The sequence below is a fragment of the Camelus bactrianus genome, chromosome 3 (assembly GCF_048773025.1).
Source record: "Camelus bactrianus isolate YW-2024 breed Bactrian camel chromosome 3, ASM4877302v1, whole genome shotgun sequence".
Classification (NCBI taxonomy): Eukaryota; Metazoa; Chordata; class Mammalia; order Artiodactyla; family Camelidae; genus Camelus; species Camelus bactrianus.
The window spans coordinates 84004226-84029239 of record NC_133541.1 but is presented as its reverse complement, the minus strand read 5'-3'; the positions used below and the strand labels follow the sequence as shown (position 1 = coordinate 84029239).

General features: G+C 32.5%; 1 protein-coding gene across 15 annotated transcripts in view; it reads right to left on the bottom strand.

Moving 5' to 3' along the window:
* The window catches only part of DMXL1 (Dmx like 1), a 114103-nt gene that overhangs the window by 14264 nt on the left and 74825 nt on the right, over positions 1-25014 (bottom strand). For 3 of the 15 annotated variants that reach the window (XM_074360519.1, XM_045507882.2, XM_074360515.1), the window contains 10 exons: positions 21959-22089; positions 19672-19757; positions 18333-18534; positions 17188-17305; positions 13957-14019; positions 8449-8535; positions 6713-6834; positions 6201-6342; positions 2716-2766; positions 2398-2458 (listed from right to left, as the gene is read on the bottom strand). In XM_074360519.1, coding sequence (XP_074216620.1) covers positions 2398-2458; positions 2716-2766; positions 6201-6342; positions 6713-6834; positions 8449-8535; positions 13957-14019; positions 17188-17305; positions 18333-18534; positions 19672-19757; positions 21959-22089 — 1063 coding nt within the window. The other 12 variants (XM_074360522.1, XM_074360512.1, XM_074360516.1 and 9 more) reach the window with 9 other exon arrangements.

Genomic DNA, 25014 nt, shown 5'->3' with positions numbered 1-25014 from the left:
GACTTAAATTCTTGGGATTACTTAACTTTGTACAGTGACAGATGGTTAACTAGACTTATCATGGTAATCATTTTGTAATGTATAAAAATATTGAATCACTACAGCTGAGACTAACACAATATTTTAAGTCAACTGTATTTTTTTTTAAAATTGGGGATTACTAACAGTCAATTCTTATCAATCATATTATTAATGTTTAAAAATTTATGCATTCTTCTCTGAAAAAAAGATTTTGGAAGGTCTGGAAAGTCATGCTAAAAAAATCATTTCTAATGGTTATTATGATTGACCTGGTATCTCTAATATATGTTATCTGTTTGCTTTGAAATGTTTTAATGCTGGGCTGGGATGGAATCTTGGGTAGAATTTCTTGAGACTAGGGATGTTAACTCTATCCCCTCTCCCGTATAATCTTCCTCAGCTTAATCAAAAAAAATTAGACTAGATGAATTTTAAAACCACTCAAATTTTTCTATTATTTATGGTTTTATTTAATTTATTTGAAAAAAATCCCTACTAGAAGCTTACATGTAAAATGATAGGCTCTCTTAAGAGAATATTTAGTTTATAAACTAAAATTTTAAAAAACAAAGGTTTCTGTAATCAGGCTGTCTGAGCAAATATCCCTCATTAGTATCTGAAAAGAGTTACATCATATAAGTAAAGAGTTAAATGCAATCTTAAAAATCTTAATATGTTCATTATTTTTTGTAAAGTGGGGCTTTCCTTTTAAGACTTACATTTCTATTTTAATACAATCAAACCAGTAGATTAACTTCTAAAAAATTTCTCTGGAGTAGAAATCCAAAAGTATTTGTTTATAATGACTGAGATTTAAAAAAAAGAAACAAAAAAATCTACTCCAAAGGAAGAAAGCAACTATTTTAAGCTATCTGTAATTCAGAATAAAATTTTTAAAATTTGTTTCAAAACACTTCTAGTACATAAAAAGAGCCTGCTATTGAACTAAATTAGTATCTGTGGGACTTGTTCACGACACGAAAAAAATACTGTAAAAAAATTTCCGTGATTAATTTAATAAGCATTTAATTTTTCAAGCTCTTTATCTGCCAGTTATGGTAGTTCTCTGATTGCAGAAAGTACTTACCCCAAGACAGAAGTGATGTGATGTTACCCAATAATTTTGAAAATAAGTCCTTAATTGTCTTTGAGGCCAGGGATCATTTAAACTAGTCACCTGTCATGACACATGATTTGGGGCTGAGAAAAATAAAGTCCCTTCAATATTTCAGGAAACTTCTAAACCCTACTGCATAAAGTATAGATTTTAAGTAATGCCAAATTTTCTTGCAGTGGGTGTAATAATATTTGAGCTTTGTATATAAAACACCTTTGACTCCTTACTCTATACGCTTCATGACTGTTTCTGGTTCTCACTTTACATTAGACTTGCAGACCGAAAACATATACTTCTAGTGTTGAATAAATTTAGTGTAGGGAAAAGAAACTATAAGGTTCTCCTGAGCCCTTTAACTGGACATTGGTATACAACTTTGATAATATATGCTTACAGCACCTATGATAATTAGGTAGAAAGGATCATTGGTTTTGTCATTCATATTTTATCAGAATATCTCTCATAAAAAATGTGGTACCTATAGGTTATTAAATTGGAGGGACATAAATATCTTTTTAATCCACATGCATTGTTTTCACTATTTTTGTTACTGTATTATGTTATTATAAGATAAAGGACACAAAGTAAAAATTGTATTAAAAAAACCTGAAATACTCACATGCCAATATGAATACTGATTCCAACCCACCAGTTAATTTTAAAGTTGTGTCTATTATTTTGTCTCTGCTTCAACACTTCCAATAAATTCCCCATTAATTAAGCTCTTTGTTAAAGGAAGAAAAACTTTTGAGATTCCTAGGAAGATTAACTGAAAATAAATATATCCTGCCTTAGAATCTAAGAACTTACTAAAAACCATTTCCTATACTTACTATTAGTGTATCTGATAAAAAGAGAAATTGACAAAATATCAATAAAATACAAACTGATTATGATGAGGCTATAAATGACCAAGATATGGTTCTGGTCTATTTTAAAAAGAGATAAGAGTGATCCTATTATTAAAGCAATAATTATCAACTATAATTTAACATTGTGTAAAAAGTCCAGAAATGTTCAAAAATATAATGTGCCAACTTAGAAACATGCAGTCAAAATGTTATAAATTTACACATTAAGTTAGCCTTCTCTATTAATTCAGGAAAATTACTTTTCCTATTTTCACCCAATTTTGAAATAATTTTATTTGCTAGAAAACGTTCTCCACAAAACATAAAGTAAGTGCTGACTATCTTTCAATTGAAACTAAAAGTTCCCTTTAAATTCCTTAAAATAATGGTTAATTATTATCAACTTACAGTAAGGAAGAGTTGGATGAGAAGTCATTCTTCTGACATTATTAATAGCTTTCTTAATCATCTGTTAACACATAAAAATCATTCTTTTATAGTTACAATAAAAAGTAGTATTAAAAATTTAAACTGTGACAAGAAATTCAAGTAACATTTATTTATATGTGATTCCATAACATAACTAACATAATGGGTGCTAAAAATACTAAACATAGTAACAAATAAAATTAAATAACTCAGCTCTCTTACATATTATTGTACATAAATTTTCTGGGTCACTGGCTAGGATCTAAGAACAAATTCACCTCAAGAATTTAGTCTTACCTCCTTTCTTGCCAATTCCTTTCTGATCCCATTAAATTTATTGGAATAATCCTGAATAGTATAAGGTTAAAAAGACAGGCAGAGCATGTGAAAAAAAAGAGGTAAACAGAAGATTGTATAAATTTTTAATTGATAGTTTGGAACTATTTATTTACCCATTTTTAAATCATGCTTAAATCATTTAAGTAGCCTGTCAAGTAAGGGTAAAATAAACACGTGAAATTAAAGGGATAATTTTAATTTATAGACCATTTCCTATTTATACACTATAACTACAGGTATAGGTTATCCTAAGATTGTAGCACCAGTCTCATGTACTTTTTTTGTTGTTATTATTCTTTTGGATTTTAAATTGTTCGATTAGCCCAAGGTTGTAGGTAAAGTGGAGATTTCGTAGGGAAGGATAGGACTAGGCCAGAACTGCTGAGGGACAGAAACAATTAAATAAACATATGGAAGCAGGTATACTCCAAAACAGCAGAAACTGGTCACAACCTGTATTCCTTTTCATTAGTATTCACAATTTAATAACATAATAGGATTAAGAAAATATTTGATCAAATTCTCCACACAAAAAACGAAAATCTGCTGAATGTTACTTTTGTTTAGTAAACTCCATGTTTAACTCTCATGCTCCTTTTAATTAAAAAAAAAGCCTAACGATTCCTGTTCTTTCTTTTATCACTTTTTTTCTGATTAAAGTATCAAAGGAAAATAATGAGTAAAAAAATAAAGAGGATAAATACATTTCTGAAAGCATATGTAGAATATTATAAGGGAAAGAAATCATTAATGATTTTATTAGATCCATATAAAAAGGAATCACTTTATTATGTTGGTGTCTTTTTCCTGAGGATGGAGTAGGGTAATCTGAATGTTTGTGTTTACAAATCACAATGACCCCAACTAAAAAGATGTCCTTCTAAGATTTACATACGAAGAAATTTCAATCCTAAGAGGAATGACAACAGTGAATTTCCATATTGTAATACTCTGGAGAATAAACAAATATTTTCTGAGCACCTACTAAATGTTAAACACCATTGTAGTTAGAGATCATCAGTGTATAAGACAGGCATAATGTAATCTCTCAAAAAGCTTACATTGCAGAGGGTATAAAAAAGACAACCAAATAATGAAGAGATAATTTCAAAACTGGTAAAAGCTGTAAGGATGATAAAAATGGGATAATAAGATGATAAAATGTGACTAGTGGTAGGGTATGAAGGAGCAGATACTTTTCCTAGGTAAGCAAGGGAACTCTCTGGGAATTTGAATTGAGGTCTGAATGGTAAACACAGAGCATTTTAACATGCTGATCACCCACCGTAGATCGGGTGTGTTTCTTGTGGGGCCCAAATTCACACTTCACTGCAGTATGATGGACTAACAATATATGTGCTTACAATTGATTTGTTTGTTTTTCCGGTATAATTGGAATTGTTTTATAAAACAATTTATTTTCAATTTTCAGCCTCTTTACACTGCTATTTCTTCTTGGAATGTCATTATTCTGCACGGAATAAATTCAGAATAAATTCTGCATAACTGGGATGAAGGAAAGCATCACCCATATCTGGATGATGAGGCCCCTGAGGAAACTCAACTGTCACCAGATTTGGATGACAAGGCGATCAATGTGTTAAGCAGAAAACAAGGCTAAGGCTCTGACATGGCAATAAACTTGATGTATTCAAGTAACAGAAAGAAGACAACTGTGATGAGAGCAAAGAGAATCAGGTGTGAAAAAAGGGAGACACTGCAGCAGGAGCTAGAAGTGGTAAATCACACAGGACCTTGGAGGCCATGTTAAAGACTTGTTTTAAAGTTATACTGTGAAATCTGAAAGTTTTAAGCTGGGGAGTAATAACCTGAATGGTGCCTTAGAAAAGAGAAACTGGCTGATGTATACAAAACAGAAGGAACAGTGTAGAAGCAGAGAGACCAGAAAGAAAGTTGCTATAGGAAGTACTGTACTGTATTTTCTGAAAATGGAGTTTGAAAAAGTCATTATTATTATTTTTCTTATATTTTGTTATATTCTCTTTAAGTTCTCCTTTAAAGGATAATAATATCAGTAGGTTTTACAAGTGAATTTTAATGTATCTGTCCATTGGGAAAAAAATTAAATATTAATGACCAACTCTTTTCATTTGAATAATTACTAGATGGCTTTTCAATTTCTTCAATTTAATACTTAAAATATTCCTACCCGAAATCGCTGAGTGAAGGGGAATGGAGGGCTTTAACATAAGCACTACCACAAATTTGAGACAGTGACCTGAGTTAAATTCCTTGACCTTTCTGGATCTCAAGCTTCAACTAAAGAATGGTAAGTAGCAGTAATTATTACAGCTACAACAGATATCTCAAACAATAATACGGTTATATGAGCGATAAAGGAACTGCATTAAATATAAACTACTACCAGGTATTATTAAAGATGACTGAACCTTTATTTAATTAATTACCCCTATTAACTGGTAAAAAAATTTTTTTTTTGGTTTTTTTGGCCAAGGAAGGAATTCTACAGGACCTAGGAAACCGGAAAGGAAAAAAAAATCAAAACAAACAAAAAACCATACACCTAGAAAGCCACTGAAAGAATTGCTGAGGCTGGGTTTCTTTGATTCTGTGTATCAATTCCTATACCCTACGTGTCAACAAAGGAATCTCAAGATATAAACATGGATCAAATCATAGGTAGTCAGGGCTCAAGAGGATCCTCCATTACTATAGAAAAATTCTGTTTCAGTTCACCTGCATATTATATTTTGCTTAAACTTAAAAAAATTTGTATCATTTTTATTTGTTCAAAAAAAGAACAGTATATTTGTCTCAGCATTAAAAAGCCATATTCAATATAGGCACAGATGTTAGTGATAACCATTTAAAAATATTATCTAGCCTAGGGGTAGGCAAACCTTTTATGAAAGGACCAGATAATAAATGTTCTGGACTTAATGGGTATATGGTCTGATACTCAATCCTACCAGTGTAGTGTGAAAGCATTCATAAATAAAATACTAAAAAATGACTGTGGCCATGTACCAATAAAATTTTATTTACAGACAGTGAAATTTGAATTTCATATAATTTTCATATGTCACAAAATATTATTGTTCTTTTGATATTTTTTTCAATGGCTGAAAAATATAAACAGCATTCTTAGCATGTTGTCCACATAAAAACAGGTGGCAGGCAGGATCTGACCCATAGACTAGTGTGCTGAGGCCTGATTTGGACCAGTAAGTTCCAAATTATTATTTGATACAGCTCTTTGTATTTTAAATTTTATTTTATTTTATTTAAAATAATTTTATCCTTTTCAAATGAAAACATACTGTTCTTCATAATCAAAATTTACAATTTCCAGCAAGTATGATTTACTAAAAAAGTTAGGAATTAAAAAAAGTTTATATCATTCTTTATCAAGTTAGAGGGAAACAGGACATTTATACACAAATATTTTAATTTTTACATACCACAGATGCTCCTCTGCCAGTCTGTGTGCTACCAAGCCATGGCATGTTAATTGGAGTACCAGGATTGCTATGTGTATATGGGGTTGTACCTTGCACAGCTGTTAAATCATCACGAGCATGTATAACCAAGAAATCTTCTGACCTACAAAGGAATGCCAGCCAGAATGAAAGCAACTCATCAGCTGTTTATTTCTTCTCTTATACCTGGAAGCTCTAACACATGACTGTATTTCCCTTTAAAATTAATTTTCTTCAGCTCTTCACTACTAATTTGTAAACAATTATTTCATACATGAACCATTTCAGATCCTTTCACTTATTTTCTTCTAAACCTCAACTCCTTTCTTTAAAACTCCTGTCACCCCTTCTTTACTCTTTAGCATTATCAGCTTCTACTTTGCTTATAATCTAGAAATATTCCTTTAAAAAAATCATTTGAAAATTATAGTTCTGTGGGTATCATCATTCCTACTGAATGTCATTGAATAAAAACCAAGTATTACAAACAGTACCCTTTGGTTTCCATTTCTATATCATCATCTACCCAAGTATAGATCTGTGTGGCCAGAATTCCAGAAACATCCAGTTCTTGAACATCATGACTCGAAGCAATTGCTATGCAGTTTCTATTTGCCTGAAAAATAAATCATACAGTTATCTTAAAATAAAAAAGCATAATATGTATATGGGCTACTTTTGAAAATGGAGACTACAATAGTGTCTCCACAAATGATAACTTTTAAGGTACAAAATACATAACTAGTCTCACAAATCAGTATTTTAAATTAATTTTAAAAATTAAACTGAGTGAAATAATCATCAGCTTGAGCTTGGAGAGATGTTTATGTTCTAAGAACTCAAGAGTATCCAAAAGAAAGCCAGTTATAAGTGAAATGCATGTGCAGCTTTATTTCTTCTTCCAGCATTGTCTCTCTAGTGTACTAAAATGGTACAATCTCCCTAAAGTTTGCACAGCTCAGACATGTAGAAGGAGATGTTGAGGAAGACAGGAGCCCTGGAAAGCACAGAAAAATGAGGGAGATAAGGAACACCAAACTAAAGAAATAATTTATTAGCAAAAATGTGAAAAAATTAAATGACACACTCATACAGTCAATAGCAATCTTTGTATATATGGGCCACTGTTCATTACTAGTTACTTATACACACCCAAATAAAAGAAAAAACCCAGTTTGTTTTATTGCAGAGAATGTTTAGAATAATATTTTCTTCAGGGGAAGGAAGGTACTTGTTGGGTGTAGATAATAATTTTGTATTTCACATGTATATATCATATTTATATCTATTACATCATGAGAACTGCCTGGCTAAGGGCTAATTTCAGCCTCGACTACCTTGTATCTATAGTATTCAAGAGTGTCTATAAGGAAAATGAGACAAAGAACACAGGGAAAGATGAGGCCAGAATGACAAAGGAACTATCTAGGAGAAATCAAAGAAAAGATAGACACAGCAAAGGAAGATAAAGAACCAACTGGTGAAATGATTATTAAATGGGTAATGCCATAGGATATGTATATAAATTTTATTTTTAAATTATTTTAAGAATAGGAATAAGTGAAAAAAATGTGTACACACACACACACACACACATACATATCCTTTAAGTTAATGGAAATAAAAGGAAACGAGTAACTAGAAGTCACCGTACATTTTGCACTAAGGCAACAAGGGGAAAATAAGTAAGACAAATTTTAACCTTGGACCACTGTACCTAAGGCTATCTCTTCTGTGAGTAGCTTAGAGACTCTTCTAAGAATGCTGAGTAGAAAGCTAAAGAATACTAGTTGGGCAGGTATTGTAGCTGGAAGTCAAAGAGGGAGAATGTCTGTGAGTCATATATAAGCTTAATTTTGACCTATATTAAGAATCAAAAAAAAAAAAAGAATCAGATTCAACATATTCATATAAGGAAAACAGAAAACATTTTCTTTGGATTACTGTTACAATGTGTTGTAAAAATTCTAAAGGCTACCAAATACATAAAAACTCGATACTTCTCTCTGTGTAGTAATGAAAGATTTTATCTGCTATATATACAAAATCAAATAACTTAAATTATCAATCAATATAATCATTTTATTTTAAAAGATTATTCAGATTACAAACTGAGTAGAAAGTAGCTTTAGGAAAGGGAAATACTGATACTGAATAAACTGATAGAACAGGAGACATTCTCCAACTATGAATACTTAATCAAAGAAAAGAAAAATGTCTATGTACTTACTTTATTAACAGCAAAGGCAGTAATGATGTCAGATTCTTTATGAATAATTCTTGCTTTACCTCCAGGATATCCCAAATCTGCTTCTATCTAAATGAAGGGAAAGAAAATATAAAAATAATTGATTTTAGTAATAGAAAAAATTAGTATATGCCAGTCTTTCATTTAACAATGGCATAAACTAAGAAACTTCTTAGATATTTCAAATCCAAGGGTAACATTTTACATGCTAATTATTTCTAAAACAAACAAAATTTGGCAAGAGGAATTTAAAATTTTCTAACTTGCTTTTTCATATATAAAGATTGATATACAACTTCATTAACTGCTTATGTTCTTAAGCTGCAATGAGTTAACTGCAAGACGTTCTAATGATTAAAGTAAGTTTACCATGTTTCTTGGCATTATAATCCCTTGATAATATTTTATAAATATTAAAAGATCAGAAGGTAAATGTTCTAGGTTTTGCAGACCATAAAGGGTCATGTTGCATATTCTTTTTTTTTAACAAACTTTTAAAAATATAAAGACCATTCTTAGCTCGTGGCCTATAGAAGAACAAGTCACATACAGCCAGCTGAATGAATTTTACTGACTCCTGGTCTATAATAACTTTTAATTTATAGAAGAAACCTGAAACCCTGAAAGGCACAGTAATTTGCCCAAGTCAGTAATCATTTTAATAACTGAATAAACCACAGTTCAATGTATCTTAGATGAGGGAAATATATTTGATCTTTTGCTTACCCCTTTAACTCAGGTGTATACACCTTTCAACTCAGAAGAGAGTACTGTATAAAATCAACATTTATTAAAATAAACAGAGGTAAAATGAAGAGACAGTTGTTAAGAGTTAGAGATGTTACTTAATGTAGGACATTATTTCATTTTATTTTATTTCCTTAACCTCAATCTCTAAAATACATTACTATAAAATGTTTCACAACTTACTGTGAAGTGCAAAAGTTGCTAATTTGAAATTAGAAAATAAATTTACTTCGTGTAAAATTTGTATAAAAATATCAGTAATCCCCATCCACTGTTTGACCACAGAATTGAGGAGGGTTAGCAGTATTTTTAAAAATGGCAACTAAGGTGACTGTTCATTTGCAAAGGTGAAAGAGGCTTATAATACAGCCAAACAGAAATAACCATATGCAAACTAAACTCATAGTCACTAGATGCAAGAATGTCAAATATATGCTAACCCAAAATGCAACTTGATTACAAACATAAAAGAATTTCACTGTTCATATCAGCATTTTGGTTGATTTGAGGGTCAAATTCTTTTCTAAAGAAAGTCTTAGCTCTGGCTGAGACCTACCATGCAGAAAGAATGTCTAAGTCAAATTGTGTAATTTTATGGCAAAAAGCCAATTTAACCACCTATCTGCCTGGTATCTAAAGTATACTAAGTGTCCACTACTGGGTTCTGAAGACGTTGGAAATAGAGACAAATGGTATTTCTATGGAATAGAGGAATATGCTATTTGCTGGTAAAGAATGGGTGGGTGGATAGGGGAAACATAACAGTTTCCCTGGCAGCACTTCTTCAAACTTTACAGTCATGGGGAGGAAAGCTGCAGGCATGGACTTCAAAAAAGCTTCTTCAATGCAGGAATATCTTCCTGTCCTCTTATTTTCTAGATTTTCTAAAATACTGTTTCTTAATACTGTGATCCCAAGATAACCTGCATGAGAATCAGTTAAAGGCGGTGGGAGAGGAGGAATGGAGTCTAGCATCAAGAGTTTACACATATTAAAAAAAATGCAAACATCTCATAGCTTGAATGAAAACTATGGAAAGTTAAAAAAAGTTTATGCATATTTAATTTTGAGAATAACTGTACGTGATAGGAGGTGAGATGGGAGAAGCAGGCAGGGTTCAGTTTGTACAGGGCCTTAAAAGCCATAGTAAATAGCTCAGATTTTATTTTAAGGCTAATAAAACTACTGGAGGGTTCTGACAACTCTGGATGTTGTGGACCAAAACATAAAGGGTACAAGAATGGCTACCAGGAAACTAGTTAAGAAGCTACTACAGTAGCTAAAGTGAGAGGCAGCTGGGGATTTGATTAGGGTAGCAGGAATGGTGGTTGTGATTAAGTGGCTAGAATTATGATGAATTTCTGTAACAGCTGAAACTGTAGTATGAGTACAAGAAAGGAAGCAAGGATGACTCCTGGTTTTCAGATCTGTCTCAATAAATGGTGTGAGACAAAAATGAAGGAAAGAGTGGGTTTAGGTTTAGATGAGGGGAAGACAGAAAATTCTGTTTTGGCATTCAGAGGGAGGTGACTATTAGATTATATATGCAAATATGGAGTTCAAAAAGTGAGTGAGGCTAAGGAGATTTAAGAATTATCAGCCTATGGATGATATTTAAGCCATAAGATAATCCAAAGAGAAAGTAAAGATAGGAAGAGAAAAGGTTAGAGAACTAAGTCCTGGAGCACTCAACATTTCAAGGGTGGGAAAAAAAGACTGGCCAATTCAGGAGTGGGTAAGAGAAATAGTGACACTGAATAAACTGACAGGAGACATTCTCCAACTATGAATACTTAATAATCAAAGACAATGTTATGGGAACCAAATGAAGCATGAGTTCCAAAAAGGTAGCTAGAGTCAACACTAACAAAGGATACTGAGAAGGTGAATTAAAAAAAGGCGGAATTGATTGCTGAAGTTAGCACAGTCATACACTGGAACAATTTCAGTGGAGTGGGCTGGAGATAATACCTAACTAGATTAGGGAAATGTGTGACATCTGGTGAATAGGGAGGGAAGTCCCTCAGAGACATAGAAAACAAACTTCTAGTTACCAGGGGTGGGAGGGGGTGGGAAGGGGTAAATTATTGGGAGTTTGAGATTTGCAGATACTAATATATATATAAAATAGATGAACAATAGGTTTATACTATACAGCACAGGGAACTACATTCAATACCTTGTAGTAACCTATGGTGAAGAAGAATATGAGAACAAATGTATGTTCCTATGTGACTGAAGTATTGTGCTGTACACCGGAAATTGACAAAACATTGTAAACTGACTGTACTTCAATAAAAATATGTTTTTTAAAAAGTGCATGAATGATAAATGCTGGAAAGGGTGTGAAGAAATGGGAACACTCCTACATTGTTGGTGGGAATGCAGTCTGGTGCAGCTGTTATGGAAAATAGTATGGAGATTCCTTAAAAGACTAAAACCAAACTTAACCATACGATCCAGCTCCAGCAATCCCATCCCTTGGCACATATCTAGAGGGAACCTTAATTCAAAAAGATACATGCACCTCGATGTTCACAGAAGCAATATTTACAATAGCCAAGACATAGAAACAACCTAAATGTCCATCAATAGATGACTGGATGAAGAAGTTATGGTATATTTATACAATGGAATACTACTCAGTCATAAAAAATAATAAAATAATGCCATTTGCAGCAACATGGATGGAACTGAAGATTGTCATTCTAAGTGAAGTAAGCCAGAAAGAGAAAAAAAATACCATATGATATCACTTATATGTAGAATCTAAAAAAAAAAGACAAATGAACTTATTTGCAAAACAGAAAGAGACTCACAGACATAGAGAACAAACTTGTGGTTATCAGAGAAAGAGGAGAGGTGGGAGGGTATAAATTGGGAGTTCAAGATTTGCAGATACTAATATATATAAAACAGATAAACAACAAGTTCATACTGTATAGTGCAGGGAACTATATTCAGTATCTTGTAGTAACTTATGGTAAAAAAAAGAACATGAAAACAGATACATGTATGTTCATATATGACTGAAGCATTGTGATGAACACCAGAAATTGACACAACATTGTAAACTGACTATACTCCAATTAAAAAAATATATATACATGTATATATACACAAAAAAAAAGTTAACCATACACCTACAATATGATCCAGCCATTCCATTCCTAGGCATCTATCTACACAAGAGAAATGAAAGCAAATGACTACACAAAGAAATCTGTGCGTGAATATGATAATTAGTCTTACTTGAAATACCCTCAAAATGGAAAAACCTCAAGTGTTCATCAATAGGTAAATGGACAAACAAACTATGGTATAGCTGTATGACTGAATATATCTTAGCAATAAAAAGAAATGACCTACTGAAATACACAATATGGAGAAATCTCAAAATAATTATGCTAAGAGCAAGGACACCGGGAAAAAAAGACATACTGTATAATTCCATTTACATAAAATTCTTGAAATGCAAACTAGTCAATAATGTCAGGAAGCAGACTGGTAGATGCCTGAAGAGGAAGAGGGCAAAGGTAGGAAGGGGTTAAAGTTTTGGGGGTGATGGATACATTCATTGTTTCATTGTGGTGATGGCTTCACCAGTTTACACATTCGCCAAAAGTGACGAAACTCTATACTTTAATAAACATATGCAGTTACTTTAAGTCAGGTATATCAAATAAAGATGCTTAAAATGTAGCAGAAAGCTTGGAAAATTCTGGCCAAAAATAGTTATGATGTTAACCAAAAAGAATGATTGTCTTTTGATATAGTTTGATGACTACAGAAATATATTCTAATTATTAACATCTCATAAATAGTGTCAAAAAGAAGTCTTAGGATAAGAATTCCTGATAATGTACAGACTGCAGTATTTAATGATTACACAGGAAAAGAACATTGTTAACCAACTGAAAACATGAATTACATTGTCTCAAAACTTCCAAAGGCTATTAGAAATTTCCAAAGTATGGGCTGCCTATATTTATTTTGCCAAAATTATAGTTATAATATACACTTGATATCAAATCAGCCTTTTTTTTTTATTAATTGCATAGAATCCTTTGGGAAAGAAAAAGAAGTGGGAATTAGCAGCTTTAAAAAATATTTTGAGTAATTTTCCTCCTAAAAATTACTCTTTCGAGATTGTCTTAAAATCAGAATATGAAACACATGAGTTAAAGATCAACCTAATATAACTTATATTTGAATGTGTGATCACAGAACATTGGGAGTTATTCATGATTGTACAAATTCTCATCCTTTTTGTTCTTGTTCTCAAGTACTTCGAGAATACCTGTATGCACCAGGCAATGTGTAATCTGCTATTGGTACCACAGTAAAATAAATGCTACATCTGATATATTTTTAAGAAATTAGTATCAGAGGAGAGAATTTTAACTTCAAAAGTGATAGTTGCAAAAAAACAGATTACAATAGTATGCTTCTGTAATACCTATTGTAATTACACTTGATTAAGAACTTTAGTTTTATTTACCCAGAAAAATCTGTAGCCAAAACAAGATACATTCAACTCCCTTTAAAATTGCATTCTCTTAATAACAAAAGAGAAACAATTCTTATGATTGCAATATTTAAGTTGTTAAAAAAAGAATAATTTGAAGAAACAGTAATTTAATCACATTGGAAACAAAGTCCAGATCAAAGCTGAAATGCAAACACTTACTTTTTCTTGTTAAAGAATGCAATTTCTAATTTCAGTTGAATGATATTTTGTACCTTATTGATGTTTGGCTCCTCCATCATAGAATTTTTGATGGTTTCACAGCTGTCGTCTAATGACTTCATCAAGAAAGAATAACCACATGACAAAGAGTAAAGATGAGATGTAACATGCAAAACACTGGGGATATTCTTTAAAATTTTATTTTTAATCAGATTTACTAGAAAAGAACACTGGACTGAGTTACTATTTTTTAAAATTTCAAATATCTTAAAAGAAGCATGTGTGGGATACATGATTAGGGGTTAGGGAAAACTTACTTCCTCAGAACTCATTTAACCATCACTATAACTTTTATTCTATTTCCTAAGAAATTTTTACTAAATTCACCCATTTCAAATATTTACTTTAAAACAAGACTGAACCCAAAATACTTTATATTACAAAGTTCAGAGCTACTGGTGCCAGAGTACTAGCAACTGAAAATTAAAGTCAAATTGTTCTCTTACAACTACATCTGTCTCTATTATGGTACCGTATTCCTCAAGGAAAACCTCCTGATTAGAAAATTTTGATTTTTAGGTTTCTAATTCTCTTCTCTTGATTTAGCCAGAAATAGGCAATAAAGTGCTTAGAGGAACATATCCTCCTTAAAAGGGGATATTAGTATTTGTTAAAGAAAGAGCTGGTTTAAGGCTTTTAGTTCTCAGAAAATGAAAGAAAACAGAAAACAGAACTGGGCATAAAGATGACAGCTGCAAAGCATGTTTTTGTTGGGAATGGTTCAGCTATAGTCCACTTGTTTCCAAGTAAGTAAAAATAGGGACGAATTTCTATTTTAAAAATGCTTGTGCCAGCAAACTACATTACGCAGGAAAATAAAAGATCTGAGGATACACCAGAACTTTAATGTCAGATGAAGAAAGTTTCATTTCCAAACACATAAAGGAATAAAGAAACAGGAGCACTCCCAAAATACTCTCCATCGTCTCCACTCAAAATAGAGGGCCTGTCGCTTATCTATTTCCTAACCGTCTGAAAAGTCACAGTGACTTGAACTCAACTAAGTATAATTATCATTTATAAAACAGAGAGGTGAAAGGTAATTTTGTTAATACCAAAAATAGGCTAGACAACTTTCTAGTAAAGATGAAATAATTTTGTATCAACTCTATAATGTTTAAAAAATTCCATCTATTCTATGTTTCATGGTGTAAAATTTTTCTTTTCATATCCTCTTTATCAAAATGTCACTAACTTTAAGAGTACCACCATCAAGAGTAAAACAAAAAAGCAGTAACAATAAATTTCTAGTAACTACCATTAGTGATGCCAGGTTTTAAATAAGTTAAATTTGCTTATCAAAGTATTACAAAGTGCATCATATTCATTTTGGAGATTAAAAAAACTGTAATTAGAGAAAATATTTAGTTTACTGACAGCTATAAATCTCTTAGTCCAACATTCATATTCATGCTTTTGATTAAAATAATTACAAAATAAAAATAACTAAAATTTTCCTCAGATAGCATGAAACTCCTAAGAAAACTAAAAATAAAACAGAGGAATTTAAAAGGTAAAGTTGTACTCATTGATCTGCTATCCTTTCCTTACTCATGCTGGCTTGATTATACTCTTCTATTCCCTTAATGATTTTATTTTGTAATTCAACTAGGCAATCTAATAGTACAATAGATTTTTGTTTTGTTTTGGGAACAACTCCATTTCCCAAATGTACTAAATATATCAGCATTAGAGAAATGTTTTTATTTTCACAACTACATTAATCAAATATGGCAATGTTTTTAAAAAAATGGTTTTGTACTTGACATTATTTTGCCAAACATGCATGTTCATGTTACAAGGTAACATTAACGAAGCCAAAGAAACAAGCACAGTGAGCATGCTTTTCATACAGAACAATACAGCAGTGGTTTATATACCATTATCAGAATGCCCTGATTTGTAATAAATTATTTTTTGGCAAAGATATATTTAAAAAAAGAAATATTGCCTCACCAGCAAACATATCCTAATTAGTCTGACACTTATCTAGCACATTCATTTTAAATTTTATTTATCCAAAAATTTTCTTGAGCTGTTTTAATGGTAATTCATATGCTAAATATTTAAGATATATCTCAAATAAAGTTAAACAGAAATACATTAATTTGTATTGTATCTAACTGCATCTACTGTATGCCTAGATTTCAATGTTACACTAGGTACCCCTGTGAAAAGTCTTCTAAGTTAGCAAAACACTATATATTTTACTTCCTGGCTTGGCTAATTCAAATACATTTACATAATCAAGCCAAAAGTAAATAACAGCACATGCAGTTGCCTCTCATAATTAGTTCTTAAACCCAGAGACAATGAAATACAGGTAATTTTCCTTTTTCACTAAGGTTAGACGACATCTTGCCTTTTGATAACTTGTCTATTAAGAAGCCATTCTATTTCCTTATTTTTCCAACTGAAATATCTTTCTTTTTCCCTCCCACTTCAAAAACTGAGCAAAAAGCTTGCTTTCAGATTAGTCCAGTTCTTCTCAAAATGTGATTCACAGAACAGCTGCCAGTCTTGAACTCTACTGATCCATGAGAAGATCAGGAACTAACTACATTAAGTTTATATGTTTTAATAGCAAAACTATTTCAAAAAAGAAAGCAATATGTCAATTTACGTTCTGGTGCAAGTTCCTCATATCATCAAACTAGAACTGATTAGTACCACTGAACTTAATGAGAAACATAATCTTTATGATGATAACATCAAGTTACAAATCAACTATTACAGTATAATTATAAATTAATTTGAATTTATAAAATTTCACTAAGAAGCAAAATCAACATAATAAAACATATATTTGAAATATTTTCAGTATACAAATCTAGTTTCAATTAAACTTCCTTTTTTTTTCTATTAAACTTCTAAGATAAACTTTATCACATGAAAATAAAGGGAAATTTTTTTTTGACTCTTAAAATGGTAATCATGACAACTCAAAACATAGGAAAAAGGATACAGAATCTTAAGTCAAAGAGTATCTTTGTGGGGAAAAAAAGCCCCCAATACATCTGAATAAGTTACTTTCATTTAAATTGGTTAGGAAAATAATGACCCTATCCTTTTCAATCACTTTTCTATGCATTAACTGCATAATATATGTTTATGACATAAAAAAAGTTTTTTAAAAGTCTGTAAAATGTAACTTTTTCTTTACAGTTACAAAATACAAATGAATTCAATAATAAAATAATAAACAAGTTTTAATTTATACAGACCTCATTTAGACACCTTTTCTTTGTGAATATATTTCTAATAAAGGTTTCTTGAATTTCTTCCTGTTTCACCAAGTACTGCCAGAGTCTCTTCACAGACAGTGCCAGATGGTGTTTTGATCTATAGAGAGACAGTATATTTATACACTCCAGAGATTTCTGCTTAACCCGACTACCATTTCCTTGGTGCTATTAAGAATGCTTATAATAATAAATTAACTAGAATCAGACCACATCATCTAGGGCAGCAATCAGCAAACTTTTTCTTAAAGGTTCAGACAGTAAATATTTTAGGCTTTGTGGACCATATGGTCTCCCTTACAACTACTTAACGTTGCCACTGAAGTGGGAAAGCAGCCATCGGAAGTAGTAAAATAAATGGGCGTGGCGTGGCTGTGATCCAGTAAAACTTTATTTACAATGCAGAAAAACAGGGGTGGATTATTTGGTCCCATGGGTTACAGTTTGCTGATTCCTAACCTAAGACCACAAAATCTAACAAAGAGGCACACTTCCTAGAAGAGGTTAAGAAGCACAGCTACTCAAAGTGTTGTGAACACATACTGGACCATGAAGTCCATTACTGATGCACAATCAGGTAAGGGCTTCTGAAAGAATGTAAGTCAATCATGTCACTAAGCCATTAAGTACACTGTTTAGCTCAGTTAACATTTTTTGTAGTAAGACTTCCTTAATGAAGCAAGCACTGAACTGATTTACCTTTTTGTGCACATGCTTTATCTCCTCACATGCTAACTGACTATTCTGAATAGCTCTGCTAAAACGTAAATGTCAGTAAACACTGCGCCATAGCTCAAATCCAGCCTCCCTTTCATATTCTAAAATAAAGTTTACTGGATCACAGACATGCCCATTCACTTACTTATTGTCTATGGTTGCTTTCACTGTACACTGGCAGGGTTGAATAGCTGCAACAAGGATTGTAGGGGCAGCAAAGCTTAAAATATTTACTATGTGAATATTTGCAGGAAATGTTTGCTAACATCTACAACACGTACCACACAAAAATACAGATATAAGCCTAGAACAGCAAATTAAACACAGAAGCACTTAAGTAGCTTTTCTTTAAACACCACCTGATTTAGTAAAACTCATACTTAAAAAACAGTATCCATACGAAAACCTACTTGAAAGGAGTGTTTGAAGGTTCCAGCAAAGCTTTGTGGCGGAGAATTGCAGGACCTGCAGACACACTGTCTTCAGAGGTATGACTTGCAATATAGTTTTGAGGTGGACCACCATGGATTTCAAGTCGCCGGAGAAGAACTTGTTCCCAACACTGTAGAGTTTTTAGAACAGCATGACAAAGTGGTGAACTAACTGGAAGCTCTAAAATGAGAAAATAAAATTGACTCATATTTATCTTCTGCAATAAAATGCCATATTCAATGGTAAGAATGACTGAAATAAGATACTAACACACATTTTGGCAGATTAGATGTGGAAGAGAGGTGGGCATAGAAATCCAGAGGATTGAAAGGAAAGATATCATAAATCTGTATAGCATTTTAACATAATTAGGTGGCCTTGGACAACAGGAAAAAAAAAAGGGCAATCTAAGACAAAATTGTACTACTAGAACTTGAAATAATAGTTATGACTTGTGATTTAAATAACTGCTACATCAATTACTGCTTTTGACTTAAACTTTACATAAAAAAAAGTACCTGAATACTGTAAAAATATGTCTGGGAGGAAAATTAATTGTTTTAAACCTTTGTATCAGGCCAATTTTGATATGGCATATAACGACTTATTTTGAAAAATTAAAATACACAAATTGAAAAAAAGTAAAATAATATTACAAAACTCAGCACTTTTCAGTTCTACACTCACATACTCCTGAGTCCTGATTCCACTTTCAACTGTCAGCTATTTCTACCATTTACTTTCGAGAATCTAAGTAACATGCTTATTGCAAAATCATTTTTTTCAATTTTAGAAATGATCTACTGATTTACTACTATGGAATATGAGAGTAAACTTCTCCTCTCTCCATCATTCCAATGTAGTCACATAATAACCTTTGGTTAAATTGGTTATTTTAGTGCCTACCTTGTTGTATATATGTAAATATAGATCACAGCTGAACTGCTTGATATACTATCATGCCCCTTTCTTTCCTGTACAACCTTTTCCTCCCTCAGAGTTAGTAATTACTAAGTTTTGCATTTGTTTAGTTTCCTATGCATCAGCAACTACTAAATTCCCAACACCTTAGCTAGAGCTATAAATACAGTCTCAATACAGTCAATTATATCAGGCTCAGATTCCCTGCTTTCCTGGATGCTGTCCTCCTAACAGCACCTAACAATACGACAGACCCATTCACAGATGGGTGCTTTGGTTAAAAGAACCCTATCTTCTACACCAAGAAGTTACTAAACTTCTTCACTATTTGAAAAAAATACAAAGAAGTAAATCAAAAGCAATTGCGATATTAGTGCATGTTAACATATTTATTACCTGAAAGATCATGACCTGCAAAAGGATAGAAAGTCTTCAAATTGCTGAGTACCAACTGCACCATTGCCAAACGCATCAGTGACCAACTAAAAATAAAGCAACAGTAGGTCTGTTAAAAATTTACTTAGAGATTTAGAAGAGTACACCACTCTTTGTTCCAATAATTCACTATTAAGAATCTACCCTGAAGATGTACCTCCACAAAAACATGTCAGTATTCTCCACAACAACAAAAGAATAGAAACAATCAAATTACCCATCAGGAGAGTAATGGCTGAATAACTACAGTTTTGAATCATGGAATATTACAGTAGCCATAAAAAAAGATCAAACAAGGATCTCTAAATGTTAATATGGAGTTAACTCCAGCAGGTATTAATAAATAAAAACAGGTTATAAACATTACATATAGTATCCTATCCGTTATCCTCTGTGTAAGAAAGAAGGGGAAGTAAGATTTTACACAGACACACACATATTTTTGAAACCAGAAGGATAAACCAGAAACTAGTGTAGAGGGTGTAGAGGAAGACTTGGGTGGAAGAGTTATATGAGACTGTGGATTTTATATTTTCATATATATTCCTTGTTTTGGGGGGTTTTTTTTTGGTTTTCTTTTTTTAGCCAAAAAAAGCTACTTCAGTTTCTTTTGTTTTTTTCCAAGCAAAATATTTATTTCTTAGAGTGCTGGCTTTTTATTAATCTAAATTCTGGTAAAAATACACATGACAAAGTTTACCATCTTAACGATTTGTAAGTGTATAGTTCAGTGGCATTAACTATATTCACACTGTTGTGCAACCATCACCATCATCCATTTCCATAATTTTTTTCATCTTGCAAAACCGAAACTCTATAAACATTGAACAATAACTCCCATTTCGCCTTCTCCTGGACCTGGCAATCCCCATTTTACTTTATATCTCTATGAATCTGACTATAGTAGGTATCTCATGTAAGTGGAATTATGTTAAGTACTTGTCTTTTTGTGACTGGATTAGTTTACTTAGCATAACATCCTCAAGATTCACCCATGGTGTACATGTATCTGAATTTCCATTCTTTTAAATGCTGAATAATAATCTACTCTCTATATACCACATTGTTTATTGCATTTAATCTGTCTGCAGACACTGGGTTGCAATTACCTCATGGCTATTATGAATAATGCAATTATGAACATGGGTGTATTGATACCTATTCAAGGCTGTGCTTTTAATTACTTCTGGGTATATATCCAGAAAGGAAACTGCAAGGTCACATGGTAATTCTATTTTTAATTTGCGAGGAACTGACATACTGTTTTCCATAATGTTTGCACCATTTTACATTCTTATGAATAGTGCATAAGGGTTTCAACTTCTCCACATCCTTGCCAACACTGCTATTTTCTGGGCTTTTTGATAGTAGCCAACCTAATGGGTATGAAGGGATCTCTCACTGTGGTTTCGATTTGCATTTCCTTAATGATTTGTGTTGTGAACATCTTTTCATGTGCTTTTTGGCCATTTGTATATCTTCTTTGGAAAAAATATCTGTTCAAGTCATTTACCCATTTTTTAAATTGCGCTGTTTTGGGTTTTTTGTTGGTGAGTTATACAGTCTGACTCTTGAGCCACGTAAATATTTCATATATTCAAAAAGAAATTGAGGTAAACAGGGGAAAAAAACAAACAGTACACCAGGAAGTAAAAAACTCGATTTCTCTTTTCAATAAAGGAGTACTTCATTTTCCCTAATATAGTTACTGGTTTCTTTTGGAAAATTTATACTTTTCTGTCACACAATTAACATAATCATATTGTAATAAAAATATATACACTTTTCAGATATAAACAACTTGTCAGCAGAGACAAGATAATACACCCTCACTGACGCAGGTAAGGATAATGCAGCACTGAAGTTGAGGGTGAGCATTTTGAACATTTATGATTTTCATACATAGAAGCCATTTTCAAGACAGTAACCATTGACATCTTTGAGTACTAGTGTTCTACTGAAAAGACATTAGATTTTTTTAGGCTAAAACAATGGGGTTTAGGGAGCAAAGGGAAAGAAATGATAAGATAGTAAGATCTGTGAGAATTGAAAAAAAGTATAGACTGTCCATTCATGAATAATCAAAAATAAACTGCGGAATTATTGTCAAATAAGGAACTTAATAATTTCAACTAAAGAAATCTGAATTATAACGTGTTATAATTTACCAAGCTATTAATTTCATGTGTTATTTAAAAAAATACATAGTCAATTTTTAAAAAGAAGCTTAAAATTAAATATTCCATACCTATATGAATTTGAATTAGAGTGCTCTTGGAGATGAAAATCTGAAGCTAAAACATCTTCATCTTCATCATCACTTTCCAGACTCTCCTCTGAATCATATTCTGCTCTACTTTGAGAAGGGGGTAGAAAAGGCTAAAATAAAAAAGTTACAAAATTTATCATCTAACCATCTGATTAAATACATTCAATTATACAGTCTGGTATCAGCAATTTAAGCCATTTTCAGGCACTGCATTCTAAGAAAGCAAAGTAACCAGTATTTGGCTGCTGCTTCTTTAACATTCTATGCCTTCAATGTCACTTTACACAATTCCCTTATTTACTTATCCAATCAAAGGAAAATTTTTAAGTATCCACTATGTGTCAAAAGTATACCCGATATAAGAAATCTTAAGACATATACAGAGTCACTGCCCTCCTTGAACTTTTATTGTAGTGGAAAATAGAACAGGCAAATAATAGAAAACTAAACACAAATAGTATTTAGTTGTGTTATTAAAAAAGTAGTGTTGACAGAAAGGATGGGATTACTGTGAACTGAGATGGGAAATACTGTCAGAAACCAAGTTTTGTGTTAGAGGGCAGAAATTTTACTATTACCCAAGCTTTATCACCTAGATAACAGAATAGGTAGTTTAATATGCAAAAGTCCTATACATTTATGTGTTTTTTTCAAAATATCATTATAAAATTTGTCTAATTAGAAGACTGTCTCTATCAATAATAGATGTGTGTGTGCATGCCAATAAAACATGCACAAGTGTGCATACACACACACACTCACAACAAGCCATTAGAGAAGTTCTAGTTTTCACTCCAGTTAATGGATGACCACTCTCCTGCTTCGATTTTTGACATCATGGTGCTTTATAGGTCCTGCGGTTCAGATTCTTCTAACTTACGGCTTTAAAGCTTTGAATAGATGAACAAGTGCCAAAAATAAATACTCTGCTTTCTTAAAAAAAATAGTGCTGGGATTGAAATATTAAAAAAATTGAGATAAGCTGATTATGAAAGTTCTCTTTGAAAAGTGGCATTTAAGTGAAACATAAAGGGCAAGAAGGAATAAGCAATATAAAAAGAGGGAAGCAAAGCATTTTAGGTAGTAGAAAGAAGATGTAGAAAGGTTTAACATGTGGAAGAGTGTGGTATGAAAAAATTAGTTTGGCTGAAGCATAACGAAGAAAGAGGATAAGTGTTGGGAGAAAGCTGAAGAGAACAGCAGATGATACATTAGGTAGAGTTTTCGTACAACACAGTAAAGAGTGTAACGGAATGCCACTAATGACTTTGAAGTAGAGGACAGGTATTGAGATTTATGCTTTAAGAATATTACGATTACCACTATCTTATGAGAGTCAAATGGCAAGACTAGAAATGGAGACATCAGTAACTAAGGCAGGAACTGGCAATCTGGATACAGGTGTTAATGATGGAGATGGAAAGAAATAACACATTCATGGTGTATTTTGGGGGGAAGCATCGACAGATTTGCTGATCAATTTGGAGAGCAAGGGAAAGAGAAGGAAAAGATGATTTCTGGGTTTCTGGTCTGAGCAACTATAAGGATGAAGATGTCATTTACTAACCTAGAAGGACTTTGGTTGTGAGAGGAGAAGTACTGCAGAAAATAAACATCAAAAAGCCAAATCTTGAAGAAGTTTAAGATTCACACACAGGTCAGGTAGAACAGGAAGGGTGAAAGGAGACTATAAAGGAATAAATAGTAAGGTTAGGGGGAAGAAACGAGAAGACACTGGTATCAAGAGAGTAAGAGAGAAAAGTAATTCAAAAAGGAGGAAATGATCACATGGGTCAAATATTGCTAAGAGGGCAAACAAGATAATGATAGAGAAATTTGTTATATTTGATAATAGGATGCCACCTGGATCTCAACAACAGCAGTTTCAGTGGGTTAGCTGTGTCAGAAGTCATACAATGAGTAAAAATGAAAGGGACCAATGGTAATAGAAGGAAAATGTGTACACCATTTTGAAAAGTTGAATGAGGATGGGAAGCAGAGAAATGGGATAATAGCTGGAAAAAGTTTTGGAGTCAAAAGCAAAATTTGGAATGGGAGACAGTAGGGCACATTTACAGTCTGATGGTAAGGAGCCAACAGAGAGAAAAGAATTGAAGACATACTAAAGAGTAGAGAAGAAAAGCAAGGATGGGATTCAGAATAGCACTGGAGTCTCTGATAGGAAGGACACTTCCTCGATAACAATGGGAGGAAAGAATAAAGTGGGAGCTTCACGACAGAATGATGAAAGAGTTTTGTCTAGTGGTTTTTTTTAATTAAATGACTTACAAGATGAGGTCATCAGTTAAGAGTGAAGATGAAAGAGGAGAGGTGGGAAGTTTGAAAAGAAAACTTACAACTTATAAAATCTTGGGTTCAAGGAAGCCCAATAAGAAACACAGGGAGGACAGAACTGGAAAAGCTGAGTGAGGAGCTTAGTAAGTCCTCTCCCCTAAAAGCAGTGATAAAACTAAGTAAGTTGTTGAAAACAATCATTTATAGATATTGGAAACTGACCAAATGTATACAACGTATAGAGAAGCATTTATTTAAGAAAAATCTACCGAATCAATAAAAGTGAGCATTTGGCATTTTGGCCAGGGGCTACTGCTACCCCCACCCCTGCCCTAAGTGGCCCATTTGTCCTATCAAGGCCAGCATGGCAGTTTGTGAGGACAAAGAACTCTGCTGCCAGACTAGTGAGGGCTGAATTTAATAAGAATTCCATGTCTAGCAGCTTTGTCAAAAACAAAAGAGTTCTAAGTAGCAAACAATTAGGGGAGGCTAACATCTCAACTAGCCTGAGGCTGTGACAGAGACTGGAGCAAGGGCAGACCAGTCGAAATTTAACAAGATCCAGGAACAAGACAACTACAGAAGGCCTTGCTAATCAAGAATCATATACACAGCAAAACTGTGCTTTAAAAAGAAAGATGAAATAAAGATATTCCAATATAAAGTACTCAATAAACATTCATTGAATGAATCAATGACTCTGCAAAAGACAATGTGCAACAAGGTGATATAAATGCCCT